Source organism: Cucurbita pepo, chromosome 2 (genome assembly GCF_057944985.1).
Source record: "Cucurbita pepo subsp. pepo isolate OVF chromosome 2, ASM5794498v1, whole genome shotgun sequence".
Taxonomy (NCBI): Eukaryota; Viridiplantae; Streptophyta; class Magnoliopsida; order Cucurbitales; family Cucurbitaceae; genus Cucurbita; species Cucurbita pepo.
In genome coordinates this window covers 15,665,195-15,680,641 of record NC_141799.1, presented here as the reverse complement: position 1 = coordinate 15,680,641, position 15,447 = coordinate 15,665,195, and the positions used below count along the sequence as shown (strand labels likewise).

Genomic DNA, 15,447 nt, shown 5'->3' with positions numbered 1-15,447 from the left:
CCTAACGGATGTGGGATCTCACAATCCACCTCCTTTGGAGTCCAACGTCTTCGCTGGTACTTGTTCCTCTCTCCAATCGAGATGGGATCTCACATACCATACGTCTAACTCTACCAGCATTAATCTTGTGCACGATTGTTTTTTATTACCTGGCATTGGGGTACCACCCCACTAATTTGGGGGGCACCTACGCCTGTCCCAAGGAAGGACATGAGAAACATCGAGGATGTGTTTTTCTTATTATTCTTTACTAGAAGGGGGTTTTTTTCTTCTTATTATTGAACTCACACGAACGTTCAAACATGCAACTTCTGGGTAGGTGTTACTCAGGGTCCTCTGCCAATGAGGTTGTGTCCATTAGGGGCCAATCTAGTGCGAGATTCTGATAACTCGAAAATTTAAAACAATGCAGTAGATTTCAATATATTTCCTGATACCTCTGTCCAAAGTTTTGAGGACTAAGAAGTTTACAACAAATTGAGATCTTAAAAAGTGTAGACAGGAGGAAGATTAAGAACAAATACCTTATTCAGCAGATTGTGCCCAATTGATAGTGGACCTTGCTAATGCATTTATAGGGTTGATGCATTTCTTAAGAAGGGGAGCATCCCGAGGCAAAAGATCTCGCATATAATCAGAGACAAGGATGACAGTTGACAGCCCTCACCATAAAGAACTTGAAGTGAAATTCTTAGTGAATTCCGTTCTTCTATATCATTCCTGTTTAAAGCCTCAATAGCAGGAATTGCGGTATGTTCCATAGTTGCTTTATCGAGATCCCACATCATTTGGGCAGGAGAACGAAGCATTTCTTACAACTGTGTAGAAACCATATTCTAAAAATTTTGAGGGGAAGCCCAAAAGAGAACCTCAAAGAGGACAATATCTGCTAGCGGTGGGCTTGAATTGTGTGGTATTAGAACTAGACATCTAGCAGTGTGCCAGCGAGGACGTTGAGCCCCGAGAGGGTGGACACTTGGCAGTGTGCCAACGAAGACGCTGGGCTCCGAAGGGGGGTGGATTGTTAGATCCCACATTGATTGGAGAGAGGAACGAGTGTCAGCAAGAACGCTAGGTCCCGAAGGAGGGTGGATTGTGAGATCCCACATCGATTGTAGAGGGGAACAACATCGATTGGAGAGGAAAACGAGTGCGACGTTGGGCCCCGAAGGGGGTGGATTGTGAGATCCCACATCGATTGGGGAGGAGAACGTACTTTTAAAAACCTTGAGAGCAAGTCCGCAAGAAAAATCCAAAGAGGACAATATCTATTAACCGTGGACTTAGTGGACTTAGGCTGTTACAACTATGTTGTAACTACGACGAGTCCTTTGTGGTAAAATCATTCCCAAATAATCTTTCAGGGACAAGATCTTCAAGATCTATGAAGTTCAAAAACAATGACGAGATGCCTACTTCATTCTGCAGTTTCTCCTTATAATATCCAGCACTTGAAAATTGCATTAGTTGCAAGAACTCCTATCCGTAGTGAACTCCCAGCTTCAAGTAGCTTCAACTTAGCTTCCTTGAGCTGTCTAGCAACACAATCAGGCATGTGAAGGAATGTAACAGGACACCCTCTTGAAACATCTTCATACCATAAATGAGATACATAACAAGGCCTAACAAAGTCTTCAAAGTCTCCACTACAGCTCCAGAGTCCAGGCTATCCTCACTCATGGAGCATTAAACTGGGTGAGAACTTTTATCAAACACTTAGAGGTCATTACTAAAAGTTGGGTCACAGCAAAGAACAGAAGGAAGGTAAGATTCTCCATCTTTAGTATAACATTTAACTAATTTTCCCAATAAGTTCAGAGTAGATCAATTCACAGAACACCTTCCTAATATCCAGCAAGTAGTAGAAGGCCGTAAATGCATACACAACAATAACATACAATGAAATGTGAATCTGCGAATGAAACCGTGTCCATATAATTAGCAGCAACATGCCGAAGATTAAGAAATTTGGGCGAGAATCAAGAAGTGAAATGAGTAAGGACAAAGTGAATAGTTACAATTTAGAAGATCCAATTGGGGCGAGTTGGAACCGAATCCCCCTCCCAATGCCCTTCTATTCGGCATGGTTGATGGCGTGATCTGGTTTGGTTTTTTCCTCCTCCTTTTTGTGGTGAATAGTGCATGTAACACGCTAGATGAGGTATCATAAATTTGGCCAAAACTAAACATTCAAGGGCATAAAACCACAAATTCTTTGTCCTTTCTCTTACGTTCTCACCAAACTTCGTGTACATTTGCCCCCACCATTGTAGTACTCATCATCACCACTACCAACTTAAGTTATATATATACAAATGAAATTTGATACGATTTGCTAGTAGATGACGATTTTGACCCATACATGAAAATTCATTTTTTTAAAAAATAAAAATTAACCTAATTATGATGAAATTTGATGGTATGATGATGGGGGAGGGGACAATTATATTTATATATAATTGCAAATTGATGACGGTGGGTTGGACTGTATAATTAAATAATATTCGTCATAGCACAAGCCTACCACTTATAGATATCATCTTTTTTTGTGTTTGTACTTCTAACTTTTCTTTATCGTTTTATAATTAGAGAAATATTTCTACACCCTTATCATAAATAATCTCACGATAATGAAAAGTCCAAACAAACGCGTTTTAAAACCTTAAGTGGAAGTTCAAGGATGTTGTTACACCTCTTTGGACTTTCTTTCGGGTTTTAAACAGGCAAGAGAAGTGTTTGACGCTTATATCATTTATAACCGCCCCACAATAATTTTGATTTTTTATATATATATTTTCCTTGTAGACCAAAAAATAGTTAATATTTTGGCATTTTTGACCCCACTTTGCTTCTTTATGTCGGGGGGGGAGGAAAATGAAAATGAAAATGAAAATGAAAATGGTGTGTTAAAAAACGGATCGAATTCTATAATATTATTGCTCTTTGACTTCCATCACTACACAATTCACAAATGAGTTGCCATCTTTGAAAACCAAACTTATTCCATCTTTATTATTTCATTAAATTGTCTTCAAATTTAAGATTATAATAAATAATTAGAGATTATTTGGATTTTAAAACCAATCTTTTATATATTAAAAATTAAGACAAAAAAAGAAAAAATTGGAGCACATGTAATGGGGGACCAAGTATAGTGGGTGTTTATGTAATAAGGCTCCCCACACCTTCAATAACAACTCCACTCTTCCAATTATTGGACATTATTATCCTTTTTAACTTTCCCCAACCTTATTTTCAAGCAATTTTTTTTTTAAAAAAAATATATTAATTAAAAGAAAACAAGGTGGCTGGCCGGCTTATGGTCAGGGGTAAGACAGTCAAAACGCATGGGTCACCACTAGTCGACGATGAAACCTAACAAATTAATCTAATCTCAATTATTTTAATTAACTAAACCTTATTATATACATCACATAAAGTTTAACCCAAGCTTTTTTTTTTTCAATTAAATCCACCGTTATTTATTTATTTATTATAATTCTTTTAAAGCTGCAATACCAACCCCCAGACTCTTATTTTCCGCTGGTCAAAATATTTGTATTTTATTTTCTTAGTTCAAGAAATTCTTCTATTATTTAATTCGAAAAAAGGAAATTGCACCGATTGTTCTAGATATTCTAGATAAATAGGGATTTTTTTTAAAAAATTAATTAATATATATTAAATTTCCTAATGAATTTTATGATTTTTTTTAGTTTAGAAAATATTAAAAAAATGTAAAAAGTTGAAAGTAATTATGGAAGGATAAACTGAAAATAAGGCTAAATAATAGGAAAACAAAATCGAATTGGTATTTGAATTATTTTGTAAATTAAAAAAGTTAATTGAAATTTGTAGTACCAAATCCACAGTGATTAAAATATTAATTTGTAACGGAAAATAAAAGTGGAAGATAATCGACATGGATGTTGACTAAGTCGTCATTATGTGACTTTTTCTGTCTATATATTAATTAAATTATTATTTTATTTTTATTTTTCTCTCTCTCTCTTCCTATTTATGATAGAGAAACCTTGCAGGGCAAAAAGGAGAAACCAAAAATATAAACGCACACAAAACTTCTCCGTTAGTTTTCGAGAGAGAGAGAGAGAGAAGAAGGTTTTGGCTATGGAGGGTTTGCAGAGATCTGCTGTTTCTTTTCGAAGACAAGGCTCATCGGGACTGGTCTGGGACGACCGGTTTTTATCCGGCGAATTGAAGCAAACCGCCGCCGCCGCGTCGGAGAATCCGGAGGCAAAATCGACTACACCGGCGGTGGCACTGGAGCCGATCAATACGACGATCGAGAGGAGCCGATCCAACGGCGGCCGTGGGTACCGAACCGGGAAAGTGTCTCCGGCGATCGAGCCGCCGTCGCCGAAGGTCTCTGCCTGTGGATTCTGCAGCGCCTTTGGGAAGCCGGCGAAGAAGAGCCGCCGGACGAAAACCGGTAAGCGTAGATCGCGATAAGCTCCGAAATTCTCCGACGAGCGTGGTCTGTGAGAGGAGTGAGTTTTGTCGGAAATAGAAATTAGCTGGAAATTAGGTATTGTGGGGTAATATAATTTAAATTTTAAAAACTTGTTCTTGTGCTTTTTTTTTTCTTTTCTTTTTTTTTTTAAAGTGTTTTTGTTACTTATTTTAGATCTTAGAATCGTAATTGGTGTATAAATTATATAATATATGTATTATGTATAAATTATCATACCAAAATTTCTCCAATTCGCCCCCTCATCTCTTCAATTTTTACAATAATTCTCTTTTTTTTTTTTTTTTTTCAAATTTATAATTTAACCATATATAAATTAGGGAGTATGTGACAAAATTTGATGGTTTTGAATGTTGGATCTTGATAGGGTAATTTTGGTGATCCCAAGGAGATATGGGGTATATATATTAATATATGTCACCTCATCTGTCACATCTAACCTTATAGCTTCATCTAATATTATTCTCTATGCCCTTTGCTAATGTCTATGGTTCTGTAAAAAATAATTATTATAATTTAATTAATCTTTCAAATATAATTATGTTAATTTTTTATTTTGTCGGGTTGAATTTTGAGTGGTTTGGTGGCTTCAAAGTTTGATGGGTTTATTAGTTGACTTTTGACATACCTTAATTTCTAAGAATATTAATTTTAGAAGTTAGTTTAAATTGTCTCCAAAACTCTCACATTTTAACTTTAATAAAATTATTTTTTAATTTGATTCATGCTATGGACCAAGCAACACATAAAATAACCAAAATTTGAGGCATTTTTAGTGGAGATCGCTTTGGTTTTGGAAACAAATTGAATAGGGTGAATAGGGAGGATTGTGGTCCAATTTTGATATGGGGGGGACAAAACGAGTAGGCACCGCCTACCAAAATATTGTCCACTTATGCCCATTACATATCACCGTCAGCCTCTCACTGTCGGTTAAAGAGTGAAACGAAGCATTCTTAGAAGGGTGTGAAAATCTCTTCCTAATAGACACATTTTAAAATCGTGAAGCTAACAGTAATACGTAACGGGCCAAAACGGTTTGCTAGCAATGAGTTTGGGCTACTTCGCTCTCTTGTCCAACCGAGGTGGAATCTAGAAGATCTATATCTTTAAGCGAAAGAAGCTATTGAAAAGCTGTTACTTCCATTTCCAACAAAATGCAGAGACATAGATCAATCAGAAAGTAAACTATTCAACTCAAACACAACCAAAACTTACTTGAATGCAATGTAAGCACTGAAATGAAACATCAATCTCCTTCTTTCTCTCTTTTTCGTTTCATAATTTATCGATCCATCCACGAACTTGGGGCTAACATCGATCCCGGCATAGCTAGCGAACTCCGAGCCTGGGGCAACCCTCAGCAAGAGGCAAGGTCAAATTTTCGGCTGTTCTGAATGTTCGAGGCACCATCTTGTCGACATAAAGAGTTCCATCCAAATGATCACATTCGTGCTGTAAAATCCGAGCCTGCCAACCTGAAGCATCCACCTTGATACGACTTCCATATCGATCAAGACCGACTACCTCGACGTCAAGATGGCGCTCCACCACTGCTCTAAATCCATCAACACTACAAGGAAAAAGAATGAAGAAATTAATGATGGATCACAAGGAAGAACATCCACAAGCAGATGAAGAAATCCTTGAGAAAGCAACACCAGTTTCACCAATGATAGTAAAGAATACACTTCAGATTCAACCATGACCGGAAACAATCTGTTAAAAGAACGTTGAAAAGAGCAAGAAAGTTGCAGTTTTTATACACTCACATCAACCAGATAGCTGATACTTCTCACCATTTTCATTGTAGGATGAAACATGTATACAGGAACAAATGGATTCCACTCGCTTCACATATTTTCTAGGATAAAGAGAAAGAACATTAATCTTTTAAGAGATGACAATCATGATCAAGCTTTTACTTTGGAAATTGGAAATTCATTGACATCCCACTAATAAGCAACTTGAAACTTGAGAGCATACCAGGAAGAAAGAAGGCATGAGGGAAAGCCCAAAGAGAACCATATCTACTAGCGGTGGGCTTGGGCTATTACAAATGGTATCCAAGCCAGACACCGGGTGATGTGCCAGCGAGAAGGCTAAGCCTCGAAGGGGGTGGACACGAGGCAATGTGTTAGTAAGGATGATGGGCCCTGAAGGGGGTGCATTGGAGGGGGGGGGGGGGAGGGGAGGGTCCCGAAGGGGGTAGATTGTGAGATCTCGCATTGGTTGGAGAGGAGAACGAAGCATTCCTTATAAGGATGCGGAAACCTTAACCTAGAAGATGCATTTTAGAAACCTTGAGGGAAAGCTCGAAAGGGAAAGCCTAGAAAGGACAATAGTAGTAGGCTTCAAACTGTTACACAAAAGCTACAAGATAACCCAAGTAGCCGGAACTTCCCCCTCTTGACCACTCTCACTCAAGCCAAAACATCTAAAAGGTTCTCTCCTTTCCATCCATTCCCACCCTCTCTATTTACAAGAATTCACCCTAATACTTACCTAAAATATGACCTTAATAGCTTAATTCTACCTAATATCGTTCCTATCATAAACCTACAAAAGAGAATTTCTGAGAGAAGAGAAGAGAAAATTGAAAATATGCACCTTACCTTAGGCAGCCTTCAAAAAACAGTGCAGTCTTGTTGCTTTTACTTTTTAGCTTTGGGTTTATGATCACCTGACTCAATGGAACTAAGCATTTGTGAAGGGAAAATTGGTGCACATAAAAAACCCAGATACAGAATCAATTTGCTTCTCATGAATATATAACCATACCAGAAGATCAAAAGGTCGCCTATCTTGTGCTTTGATCTCCTCCTTGGGTGCATAACTGATGTATTCTTTAGTGTCTTCCAAAACAATTATCTACAACAAATGTAGGACAAAACACTTCATATGGGATCCAACTCCAAGGTTTTCAGTAACATTTCAGCTACCAAATCTCACATTTTCATCTCATAGAGCAAAGAGATAATCGGAAAACAGAGTAAGAATTAGAGCCAAAAGAAATTTTGACTAACCCTTAATGGAATTCCAATCTGGGTAGCTGCAAGACCCACTCCAGGAGCGTTCCTCATGGCCACAACCATGTCGTCGATAATCTTCTGAATCTTATCGGACCCTATTTCCTTCGGATCAACTTCACGAGCGGGTTCGTGCAGAACTGGGTCTCCAGCGTTCACAATCTTGGGTAAACTAGTTTTGTTTTTGTCTCCGAGACCCAGAAACCAACCAGCCTTCGCAATTGGAGAAAAGGACGAACTGTACGATTTCCGGGCCGGAATGAGCTTGGGAATGTGATTCGATGAAGAAGTGGGTCCGCAAATGAGATTTCGAAACCTGGGTGTGGCTGAAGAAGGCTTCAAACACCTTTCGGCGAGAGAGAATGGTAAGAGACGAAAGGAGAATCGGTGAACTGTCTCCATTTCGCAGTGCTCCGCCAATGGCGACGGGAGTGTGGTTATGAGCTTAGAGATGGGTCTAATCGTGACGACGGATTGGGCGTCAAAACTTGCTTTTTAATCTTACAAATTCTATTTCCTAAAATGCTTTGAGAACCCCTTTTAAAATCTGTTCTCAAGTTTATTTTTATCCAACTTTCAAATGTTTCTCTCTTAAATATTTTTATTATTCCTTTTGGACGTTCTTCTAACTAAAATTTTTTATACTAACAGAGGCAAACGAGAATACAATCGAGAACCAGATATGAACACTAAGAAACCCTTATGAATACCTTTATTAATTTTGTTATTATCGGATATGAGCAGCAATGAAAGAATGAATAAACAATATTTCCCCTTATGAATACCTTTTGCATCACAAAAGATGGAAAACTCATGCTGTAATCTACATTTCCCCTTTACACAGGATAGTTACCAGACAAGAACAGAATCCATGACAAGAGAAACATAGGCGCCCAAGATTCAAAAACATGCTCTTCCAAGAACAGAGATCCCAGGTCAAAAATATAGGATCTAACAAGCCACTGTTTCTGCATGTTCTTCAGCTTCATTTATAACTTGAGATGATGTCTTTCTCTCCCTCCTTGCATTCTGTCTAATGCTGTGGTGATATGGGTCGAGACTTGAGAGATCATCTCCGACCTCTCGAGATGCATGCCAACTAAAGCTTTTGCCAAGTCCTGCAACAATGATCAGTCCATCAACGGCTGCAAGTAACATGAATTGAATCAGAGAAGAACAAGAGGCGGTATCGAGTTCCTTGCTTGAAAACTCAAATACAGCCTTTCACCTTAAGAAACCTTGTTGGACCAACAGAGCAGACAGAATGAGCCTTCCCCATAGTCCATAGACACGAGTGACAATTAATCGAACGGGAAAACACACCACCAACATGCTACCTTCCTCATGGTCCATAGACATTACGCTCTCCATGTAATCTAAAGGGACAACGACAAGATGATAGATTTGCACACAGAGACAGATTCAGAAATCTTCAATCAGACAATGGCTTCAAGAGGCATAAGGCCAGCAAATTTATAACCCACATAACAGCACAGAAATAGTACACACATACATGTATGAATAAACAAACAGCCCAAGTATGTGTGCCTAATGTGCGTGAGAGGGTGAGACTTGCTCAGTAACTCACAGAGAATATGGTAAATGACGGCGGCTCCATTCAGAACCTCTTCTTCGTAATCGAGACCATATGTTTGAGTCAACCCTTTAGCTACTAGCTGTACCGACCTTTTCCTCCTTTCTCCCATAAAGCTTCCCTTCGCCTAATCTCATATCCAATTAGTAGAGATCGATATGGGTACTCAAGATATTGTGTCTGGAGAGATAAATAGATAGGACTACTAGTTGCTCGATCAGGGTCCTAGCTTTATTGCGAGCCAAAAATCTCAACAGATCCCATAAAGAAAAAGAGAGCCTCTCAGAGAAAGCTCCTTTAGAGCTTTCTGTTACTTTTATGTAGCACCAATCTACAAATCTCTTTTCAGCTATTGACCAGCGTGGTATTCAAAGCTTCTAACTGAGAAGTAGTGAAAGGAGGTACCCTTTTGGTAGCCAATGTGAGTATCAATTGAGCCTTCCCAGGCTGCCCCATCTTCTTGAGGGCTGTAAGTACAGAGTGAAGTGTATCAATGTTTGGAAACCAATTCTTGTTCATGGCATCTTTGCACATTGTATATGACAGGTTGAAATCCCCACTTCTGCACAGATAATGAATCATAGTTTGATAAATTTTGACATTTGGTTTATATCCATTCCCATGCAAAGCAGAATAAACCCTTTTAGCCATTTCAAGAAACCCAGCTCTGCAGAAACCTTTCATTACCAGATTGTAAGTAATCTCATCTGGTACAATCCCAATGTTCTTCATCACATTCATCAATTTATTAGCCTCCCAAGCTCGTCTCCTGTCAACCAAATATTGAATTCTCACATTGAAAGAAGCAAGATTGGGCAAACAACCTCTCAAAACCATTAGATTCCACAGACCATTACTAATTTCGCATTGATTGGCCTTGTAAAAAGCTGAAATTAACGTAGTATATGTAACCACATCTGGTCTTATTCCCAACTTCTCCATCTCTAACATGAGAAGATAAGCTCTATTTAAAATACCCATATCACAAAAACCCTTCACAACAACGTTAACAGAAATAATATCCAACTCGATATCGAATTTTTCAGGAGTTTCTCTTAAAAATGCCTCAAGGGCTCCTAAATCACGAGTCTTCATCATAACCTTAAGAACAGCATTAAATGATTTCACAGTCCTATGGCAGCCATATAAGTGCATATCATAAAAGGTATCAACAGCATGCTTGATCATCTCAGCCTTACCATATAACATTATGATTCTTATAATGAATCCTTCACGGCGTCCTTGTGGAAGTGTCTTCTGATGCTCAAGTAAATGTTCAATGTAATCAAAGCGACGAGCTCCAGCCAGCCGAGACACAGTATCTTCAAATGCAAATCGATTCTCAATCACAAGTCGATTGTGCGCATTGGCTTTGAACAGATGGAACAGCTTTTCGGGGTCCCGTTCAGCTTTTAGTTTTATGAGGGCAGGTTCTTCGAGAGGTTTCGAGTTCTGAACTCGATTCAATATAGCTGCAGAAGTCTCTATTGATGCAATGACGGTACCAGCATGGAAGAATCTGCGGAAGGGTCGCAGAGAGACCATGTTCTAGGCGTCGCCTCAAGAAGAAGAAACATACCCATCCATCAAAATCAAGATCTAAGCCATGTTCTTGAAAAAATAGCCACTGCCCATCAATAACAAACTGGAAAACCCGAGAAGCGGCTGCTAATTCAATAATGATGCAATAACCTCGAAGAACACTTAGAGAACCAATCCGTGCATAAACAGTGATGCAATAACAGATTGAACAAGCCCAAGATTAATGAAAACAAAAAGATTTGTTCAAGAAGAAGAGGAAATGGAGCGAATCAAAGAAAAGAACTGCCGTGGAAAGAATTGAGATTGGTGATAGGAGAATGGAAGAAGTGCCGTAAGGGATCCGCGAGTAGGAAATCTCTGAAATTTGTTACGGTCTCTCTCTCTCTCGTGAGGTTATGGAGTCAATTCGCGCACGTATGTCGAAGAAAATTATTTTCGTTTTGTCAATTTTAATGCAAAAACTAATTATGTTAATTTTTTTTTAAACAAATTTGAAAATTAAGACAAAAAAACTTTTCAAATTTTGAAATCATTATTTAAACCGAAATTTCGTATAACTTTACTTTTATTTAGAGACTTTTAATTATGTATAATTTTGTGTACTAATATTAATTAAACAAGAATCTTTTCACATGTATTAAATTTTAATATATGTTACACATATAATATGCATACTTCGTCTAAAAAAAAATAATAATAATAACATGGCTCAAACGAAAGATGGGTGGCATTTTGCTTAAGTCACAACCCGAGCGAGAGGATGAGAAAACCTAATGCCTCCCTCACCGAGAAAACCCAACGCCTCCCTCACCATCTTTAACCTTTTTCTTCTCCTTTTCACGCATCAACCCACTTCATCATCTTTCATTTCGACAAGGACGGTATATTGTTAGGATTTAACATTCGCGAGCAGGAAAACGTCGACATCGACCATTACCTCCACATGATTTTTGGCATTCCTTTCAACATGATTTCTAGCATCTTCACCACGAACACTATCTAGATGGTCCCTCTCCGAGCCTTCTATTATTTTCATAGACCCTATTAACCATTAAGCTAACTCATAATGGTTTCATTTGTAACAATCAATGGATCATTCTAGTTCTAGTTTCAATTCTACCAACCAAGCACCCCTTAATAAGAACCAAAATTCATGCGTTCATAGTTGCAAGACATAAGCTCATCAAATCGATAGCGAGCATAAAAGGCGAACCAAGTTTGTGATACAGATGTAGTTCTAGTTTTCCCTGAGAAATGCTCAAACATTGATATGCAGAAGTAGAGTAAACAAAAGCAAGACTAAATGAGGTTAAATGGCTAACATCAGAAAACTTAGGCGTTCAATATAGAAAGGAAAATACTTGTGGAAATCTGTCTGTATACCTAAACTTTGCCACTTCGCTACTTCACTACTTCACTACTTCGCTACTTTGCTTTGGTCTTAGTCCTTTGAAGTTATGACAAGAAGCCCCAAAGCTCCAATCAGAATATACTGCAACAACAAACACCACACAACTTATTTTCTACTGTGATTTCAAGCAAATGCAGATGCAAAGATTTTGATCCAATTACGTAAGTGTAGCTAGCCGTCCAGAAAGCGTATAATCGGAATCCACGCTCACAAAGTTCTCAAAAAGAATTATGAACTCAACCATATATGTGAGCAGGGGATTCAAACGTCTTACTTTATGGTCGGGGAATATATGCATTAATAAGTGAGGTATGCTTAAATTGGCCACAGAGTTTTCAATAAATAGATTTACGAACCTTAATTATCGGCTTCTCGGTCATAATAATAGTCACCCAACCAACATAAGGTAAAAACCTGAAGAAAACCGCACGCATTAGCCATATATGTATTTACTATTTATACACTTCAATGGCAGAAAGAAAATGAGAACCAAATGAGACATTAAACATGATAAGATAAAATGACAGCCTTAAGTTCATAGTTCATAGTTCATTGTTCATAGTTCATAGACATCGAACATTAAACGGGAATGTTAAGAAACGAGCCCTGAGTTCATAGTTCTTACCCAACTGCTCTTCCCATGATATGATGCCGCTGAAGCCAAAGCTGACCTTGAGCATATAAAAGCCTATCATCCCCATAGTTATTATCCCCTAAAAGAAAATATGAGAAAGGTGAGTACTGAGTACTTTAGGGTCGTGCATATTTGATAATAGGTCACCTCGATACTTTTACGATATAACAGGACAATGAGTTTATGTTCTCAAATGTACAATAAACCACTAGAAGCTACCTTTGGTAAGAACATCAACTTCTCCCGTATCTGGCCGCTCATGAACCTGAGAACGCAATTAGATTACGGACAAACATAACCAAAAACTAGATTACTAAGGCCCCGTTTGATAGCCTAGTTTTTGGAGGGCACTGAAAATGGTGTAACCAGTTCCAAATATATTTAGGAGACTGGTTGGTTCAAAAGTTGCTTACCTTAATGACACGATGAACGATTGGAATTTCACGACCCTACAAAGGACAACCAAGAACATAATATTAACAAAGCCACAAAAGTGTAACAATAAGAAAATAAAATATAAGCATATTTGAAAGAAAATTGCAAGTATTAAACCCCTTCAGAGTACACCGCTTACATCGACATTAAAGACAACAATCTCTCCTGCACGGATAGGATCCTTACTCATGTGTAAGAATAAGATGTCCCCCTGAAATGATATGAATGATTAAAATTAGATACTGAAATTGAACTCGAACTGATATGTTAAAATATTGGTTAATCTTTTCATTTCACCAAGTGATGCATATAAACTACAAGTTTCAAATCATAAAACACTTATAAACTCGAGAATGCCATGGATTCTTAACAGTGTTATAGAACCACCAAAAGATGATAAGTAAAAATGTATATGAAGGTTGTTCCATAAGCAAACTTGAAAATCCATCACAGCAAAAATCATCTTACCCTCTTAAACCCTGGTTCCATGCTCCCAGAGAGAACAACAACAACGGGCGACTCACTTCCAGTAATGCACATCAATGCCTTCCATATTATGAGTGCAGATGTTACAATCATGCCTGAAAAAAAATTTCAAAACCACTCGTTTTCAACCATCACTACGTCATAACATCTATGATAGATGTTAACAAGAACATCTTTGATTTGAAAAGTCAGTGAATCTCAAGCAAGCCTGGTCAGTAATCCCATTTATTCCAATAATATCTTCATGGGATAAGCTTGGAATCGGTAAAAAAAGGAAGTGGTAACATCGTGTTTGTAATTGAAGAGATCAATATCAAGAAATCAACTTCCAGAGCCTAACATAAACCAAAAGTCAGTGAACTTAAAGTAACTATCTAATCTCCCAAAACCTAAGGACTCCTTAAACAAGATCTTTAATGATATGATCGAAAATGAATCGATCACGTTATAATGGAAATGACAACGATTTCCCCCTTTTCTACTCGCTAATGAGGAAAACAGAATTCGAAAACCAAATTGAACTGAACCACAAAACTCTGTTCATTGATATCCCAAATTAGGGTGCAAACTAAAACCCTTGTCGATCCCATTGTAAATTATGCATAAAAATTGCAGTGAAACCAGCTGGGTTTGAAGTTCTTATTATCTAAAGATCCACGGCGCCAAAAAGGAACCGAGATTTCAACATTCAATCACGACCCAGAATATCGTTTCTCCCTAGAAGAACCGAGATCCGTAGAACAGCTGCAAAAGGCTTGAATATGAAAGAGATAGAGAGAACGAACCGAGACTGACGGCCTGGGAGAGAACCTGACGAATCTGAAGGGATTTGATGGAATCCATGGTTTCTCCGATCCACCCCATTGCCCTTTTTCTCTGTTCGCGCGAAACTTCCTCCCTGGTTATGCTTTATCTTCAAAATCTCTCCGCCGATCCTCGAGAAGGCAATCCCGTATGAAGGAGACTCGTTTTCCTGCGGCGTTTAATTCTTGAATTTATATGAAATTAATATATATGAGAAATAAAAAAGAAATGAAATTGGAAATCCTCGTTGGAATTAGGAGTGAATTATTATTATTATTACGAAATAAAAGATAAAACCACGCATTTGATTATAAATGGCGGAAGAACCGCCGGTTGCCACATTGGCGGCGCGTTGTGAGAGAAAAATGTAAGAGCCAACACAGTGAGTTGACTCGGCTCTAAATTATTTAAAACCAAATGGGTATCTCTTTTTAATACCTAACCAATTAGGCATGAATTGAATTTAGTGGTAAATATTAAACTCTCAATAGTTTCATGAATTTTTCGTTGGGTTGTAACTTTCCGACACAAAGCATTCCTTACATAGGAGTAGAAATTTCTCCTTACATAGGAGTAGAAATTTCTCCTTACATAGGAGTAGAAATTTCTCCTTACATAGGTGTAGAAATTTCTCCCTATAGATGTAGGTATCAGGTCAAAGCGGACAACAGTGGGCTTATATTGGGCGATGTGCCAACGAGAACGATGAGCCCGATTGTGAGATATCACATCGGTTGGAGAGAAAAACGAAGCATTCCTTATGTGAATGAAACATTTGTTATAAAAATGTGGAAACCTTAGACTATTACATGGGCGCCTCTTGCAAGTGCTTCGATAAGAAACGTTTTTATCTATAGATATCTTGGACATTGAACTATGCTCGGTTGATATTCTGACATGGGTATTCCTTAAAAAATTATATAGCTTATGATCCTTACAAAATACAAGAAGTTTCAATTTAACACCAGCAAGAGCTACACCATTGAAGAGAGGGTGGGAAATTAAACCCACAAGAAAAGAAAC

The 15,447-nt window shown here is 38.0% G+C and overlaps 4 protein-coding genes across 6 annotated transcripts; 1 reads left to right on the top strand and 3 right to left on the bottom strand.

Moving 5' to 3' along the window:
• Positions 1-4,035: 4,035 nt before the first annotated feature.
• On the top strand, positions 4,036-4,722 carry LOC111788866 (MAPK kinase substrate protein At1g80180). Its single transcript, XM_023669425.2, has one exon. It carries the CDS (start codon positions 4,129-4,131, stop codon positions 4,468-4,470), a length of 342 nt encoding a protein of 113 aa, XP_023525193.2. The 5' UTR covers positions 4,036-4,128; the 3' UTR covers positions 4,471-4,722.
• An 875-nt stretch (positions 4,723-5,597) lies between these two features.
• Positions 5,598-8,046, bottom strand: PDF1A (peptide deformylase 1A). Its single transcript, XM_023668857.2, has 4 exons — positions 7,516-8,046; positions 7,271-7,360; positions 7,105-7,172; positions 5,598-6,062 (listed from the first exon to the last, which is right to left on the bottom strand). The coding sequence occupies exons 1-4, from the start codon at positions 7,918-7,920 to the stop codon at positions 5,822-5,824; spliced, it is 804 nt and encodes a 267-aa protein (XP_023524625.1). The 5' UTR covers positions 7,921-8,046; the 3' UTR covers positions 5,598-5,821.
• A 155-nt stretch (positions 8,047-8,201) lies between these two features.
• LOC111788518 (pentatricopeptide repeat-containing protein At1g80150, mitochondrial) lies at positions 8,202-11,055 on the bottom strand. Of its 3 annotated transcripts, none has more exons than XM_023668855.2 (2): positions 8,747-11,055; positions 8,202-8,663 (listed from the first exon to the last, which is right to left on the bottom strand). In XM_023668855.2, the coding sequence occupies exon 1, from the start codon at positions 10,655-10,657 to the stop codon at positions 9,458-9,460; it is 1,200 nt and encodes a 399-aa protein (XP_023524623.2). In that variant the 5' UTR covers positions 10,658-11,055; the 3' UTR covers positions 8,202-8,663; positions 8,747-9,457. The 3 variants fall into 3 exon arrangements, with proteins under 3 accessions (XP_023524623.2, XP_023524624.2, XP_023524622.2); XM_023668856.2 differs by having other exon boundaries at positions 8,202-8,636; XM_023668854.2 differs by having other exon boundaries at positions 8,202-8,894; positions 9,107-11,055.
• A 764-nt stretch (positions 11,056-11,819) lies between these two features.
• Positions 11,820-14,648, bottom strand: LOC111788521 (uncharacterized). The gene is made up of 8 exons (XM_023668858.2): positions 14,406-14,648; positions 13,603-13,715; positions 13,274-13,345; positions 13,113-13,148; positions 12,919-12,964; positions 12,691-12,778; positions 12,422-12,479; positions 11,820-12,146 (listed from the first exon to the last, which is right to left on the bottom strand). Exons 1-8 carry the CDS (start codon positions 14,482-14,484, stop codon positions 12,096-12,098), a joined length of 543 nt encoding a protein of 180 aa, XP_023524626.1. The 5' UTR covers positions 14,485-14,648; the 3' UTR covers positions 11,820-12,095.
• Positions 14,649-15,447: the final 799 nt, after the last annotated feature.

What these genes read in the sequence shown, in the direction of transcription:
- PDF1A (XM_023668857.2), bottom strand. Translation starts at nt 7,920, where the DNA reads ATGGAGACAGTTCACCGATTCTCCTTTCGTCTCTTACCATTCTCTCTC. An exon ending in GGCGACCTTTTGATCTTCTG is followed by an intron (nt 7,173 to 7,270) that starts GTATGGTTATAT and finishes CCATTGAGTCAG; the next exon opens with GTGATCATAAACCCAAAGCT. An exon ending in TTTTTTGAAGGCTGCCTAAG is followed by an intron (nt 6,063 to 7,104) that starts GTAAGGTGCATA and finishes TTTTCCTTGTAG; the next exon opens with TGTTGATGGATTTAGAGCAG.
- LOC111788518 (XM_023668855.2), bottom strand. Translation starts at nt 10,657, where the DNA reads ATGGTCTCTCTGCGACCCTTCCGCAGATTCTTCCATGCTGGTACCGTC.
- LOC111788866 (XM_023669425.2), top strand. Translation starts at nt 4,129, where the DNA reads ATGGAGGGTTTGCAGAGATCTGCTGTTTCTTTTCGAAGACAAGGCTCA.
- LOC111788521 (XM_023668858.2), bottom strand. Translation starts at nt 14,484, where the DNA reads ATGGGGTGGATCGGAGAAACCATGGATTCCATCAAATCCCTTCAGATT. An exon ending in TCGTTCATCGTGTCATTAAG is followed by an intron (nt 12,965 to 13,112) that starts GTAAGCAACTTT and finishes TTGCGTTCTCAG; the next exon opens with GTTCATGAGCGGCCAGATAC. An exon ending in ATCATGGGAAGAGCAGTTGG is followed by an intron (nt 12,480 to 12,690) that starts GTAAGAACTATG and finishes GGTTTTCTTCAG; the next exon opens with GTTTTTACCTTATGTTGGTT.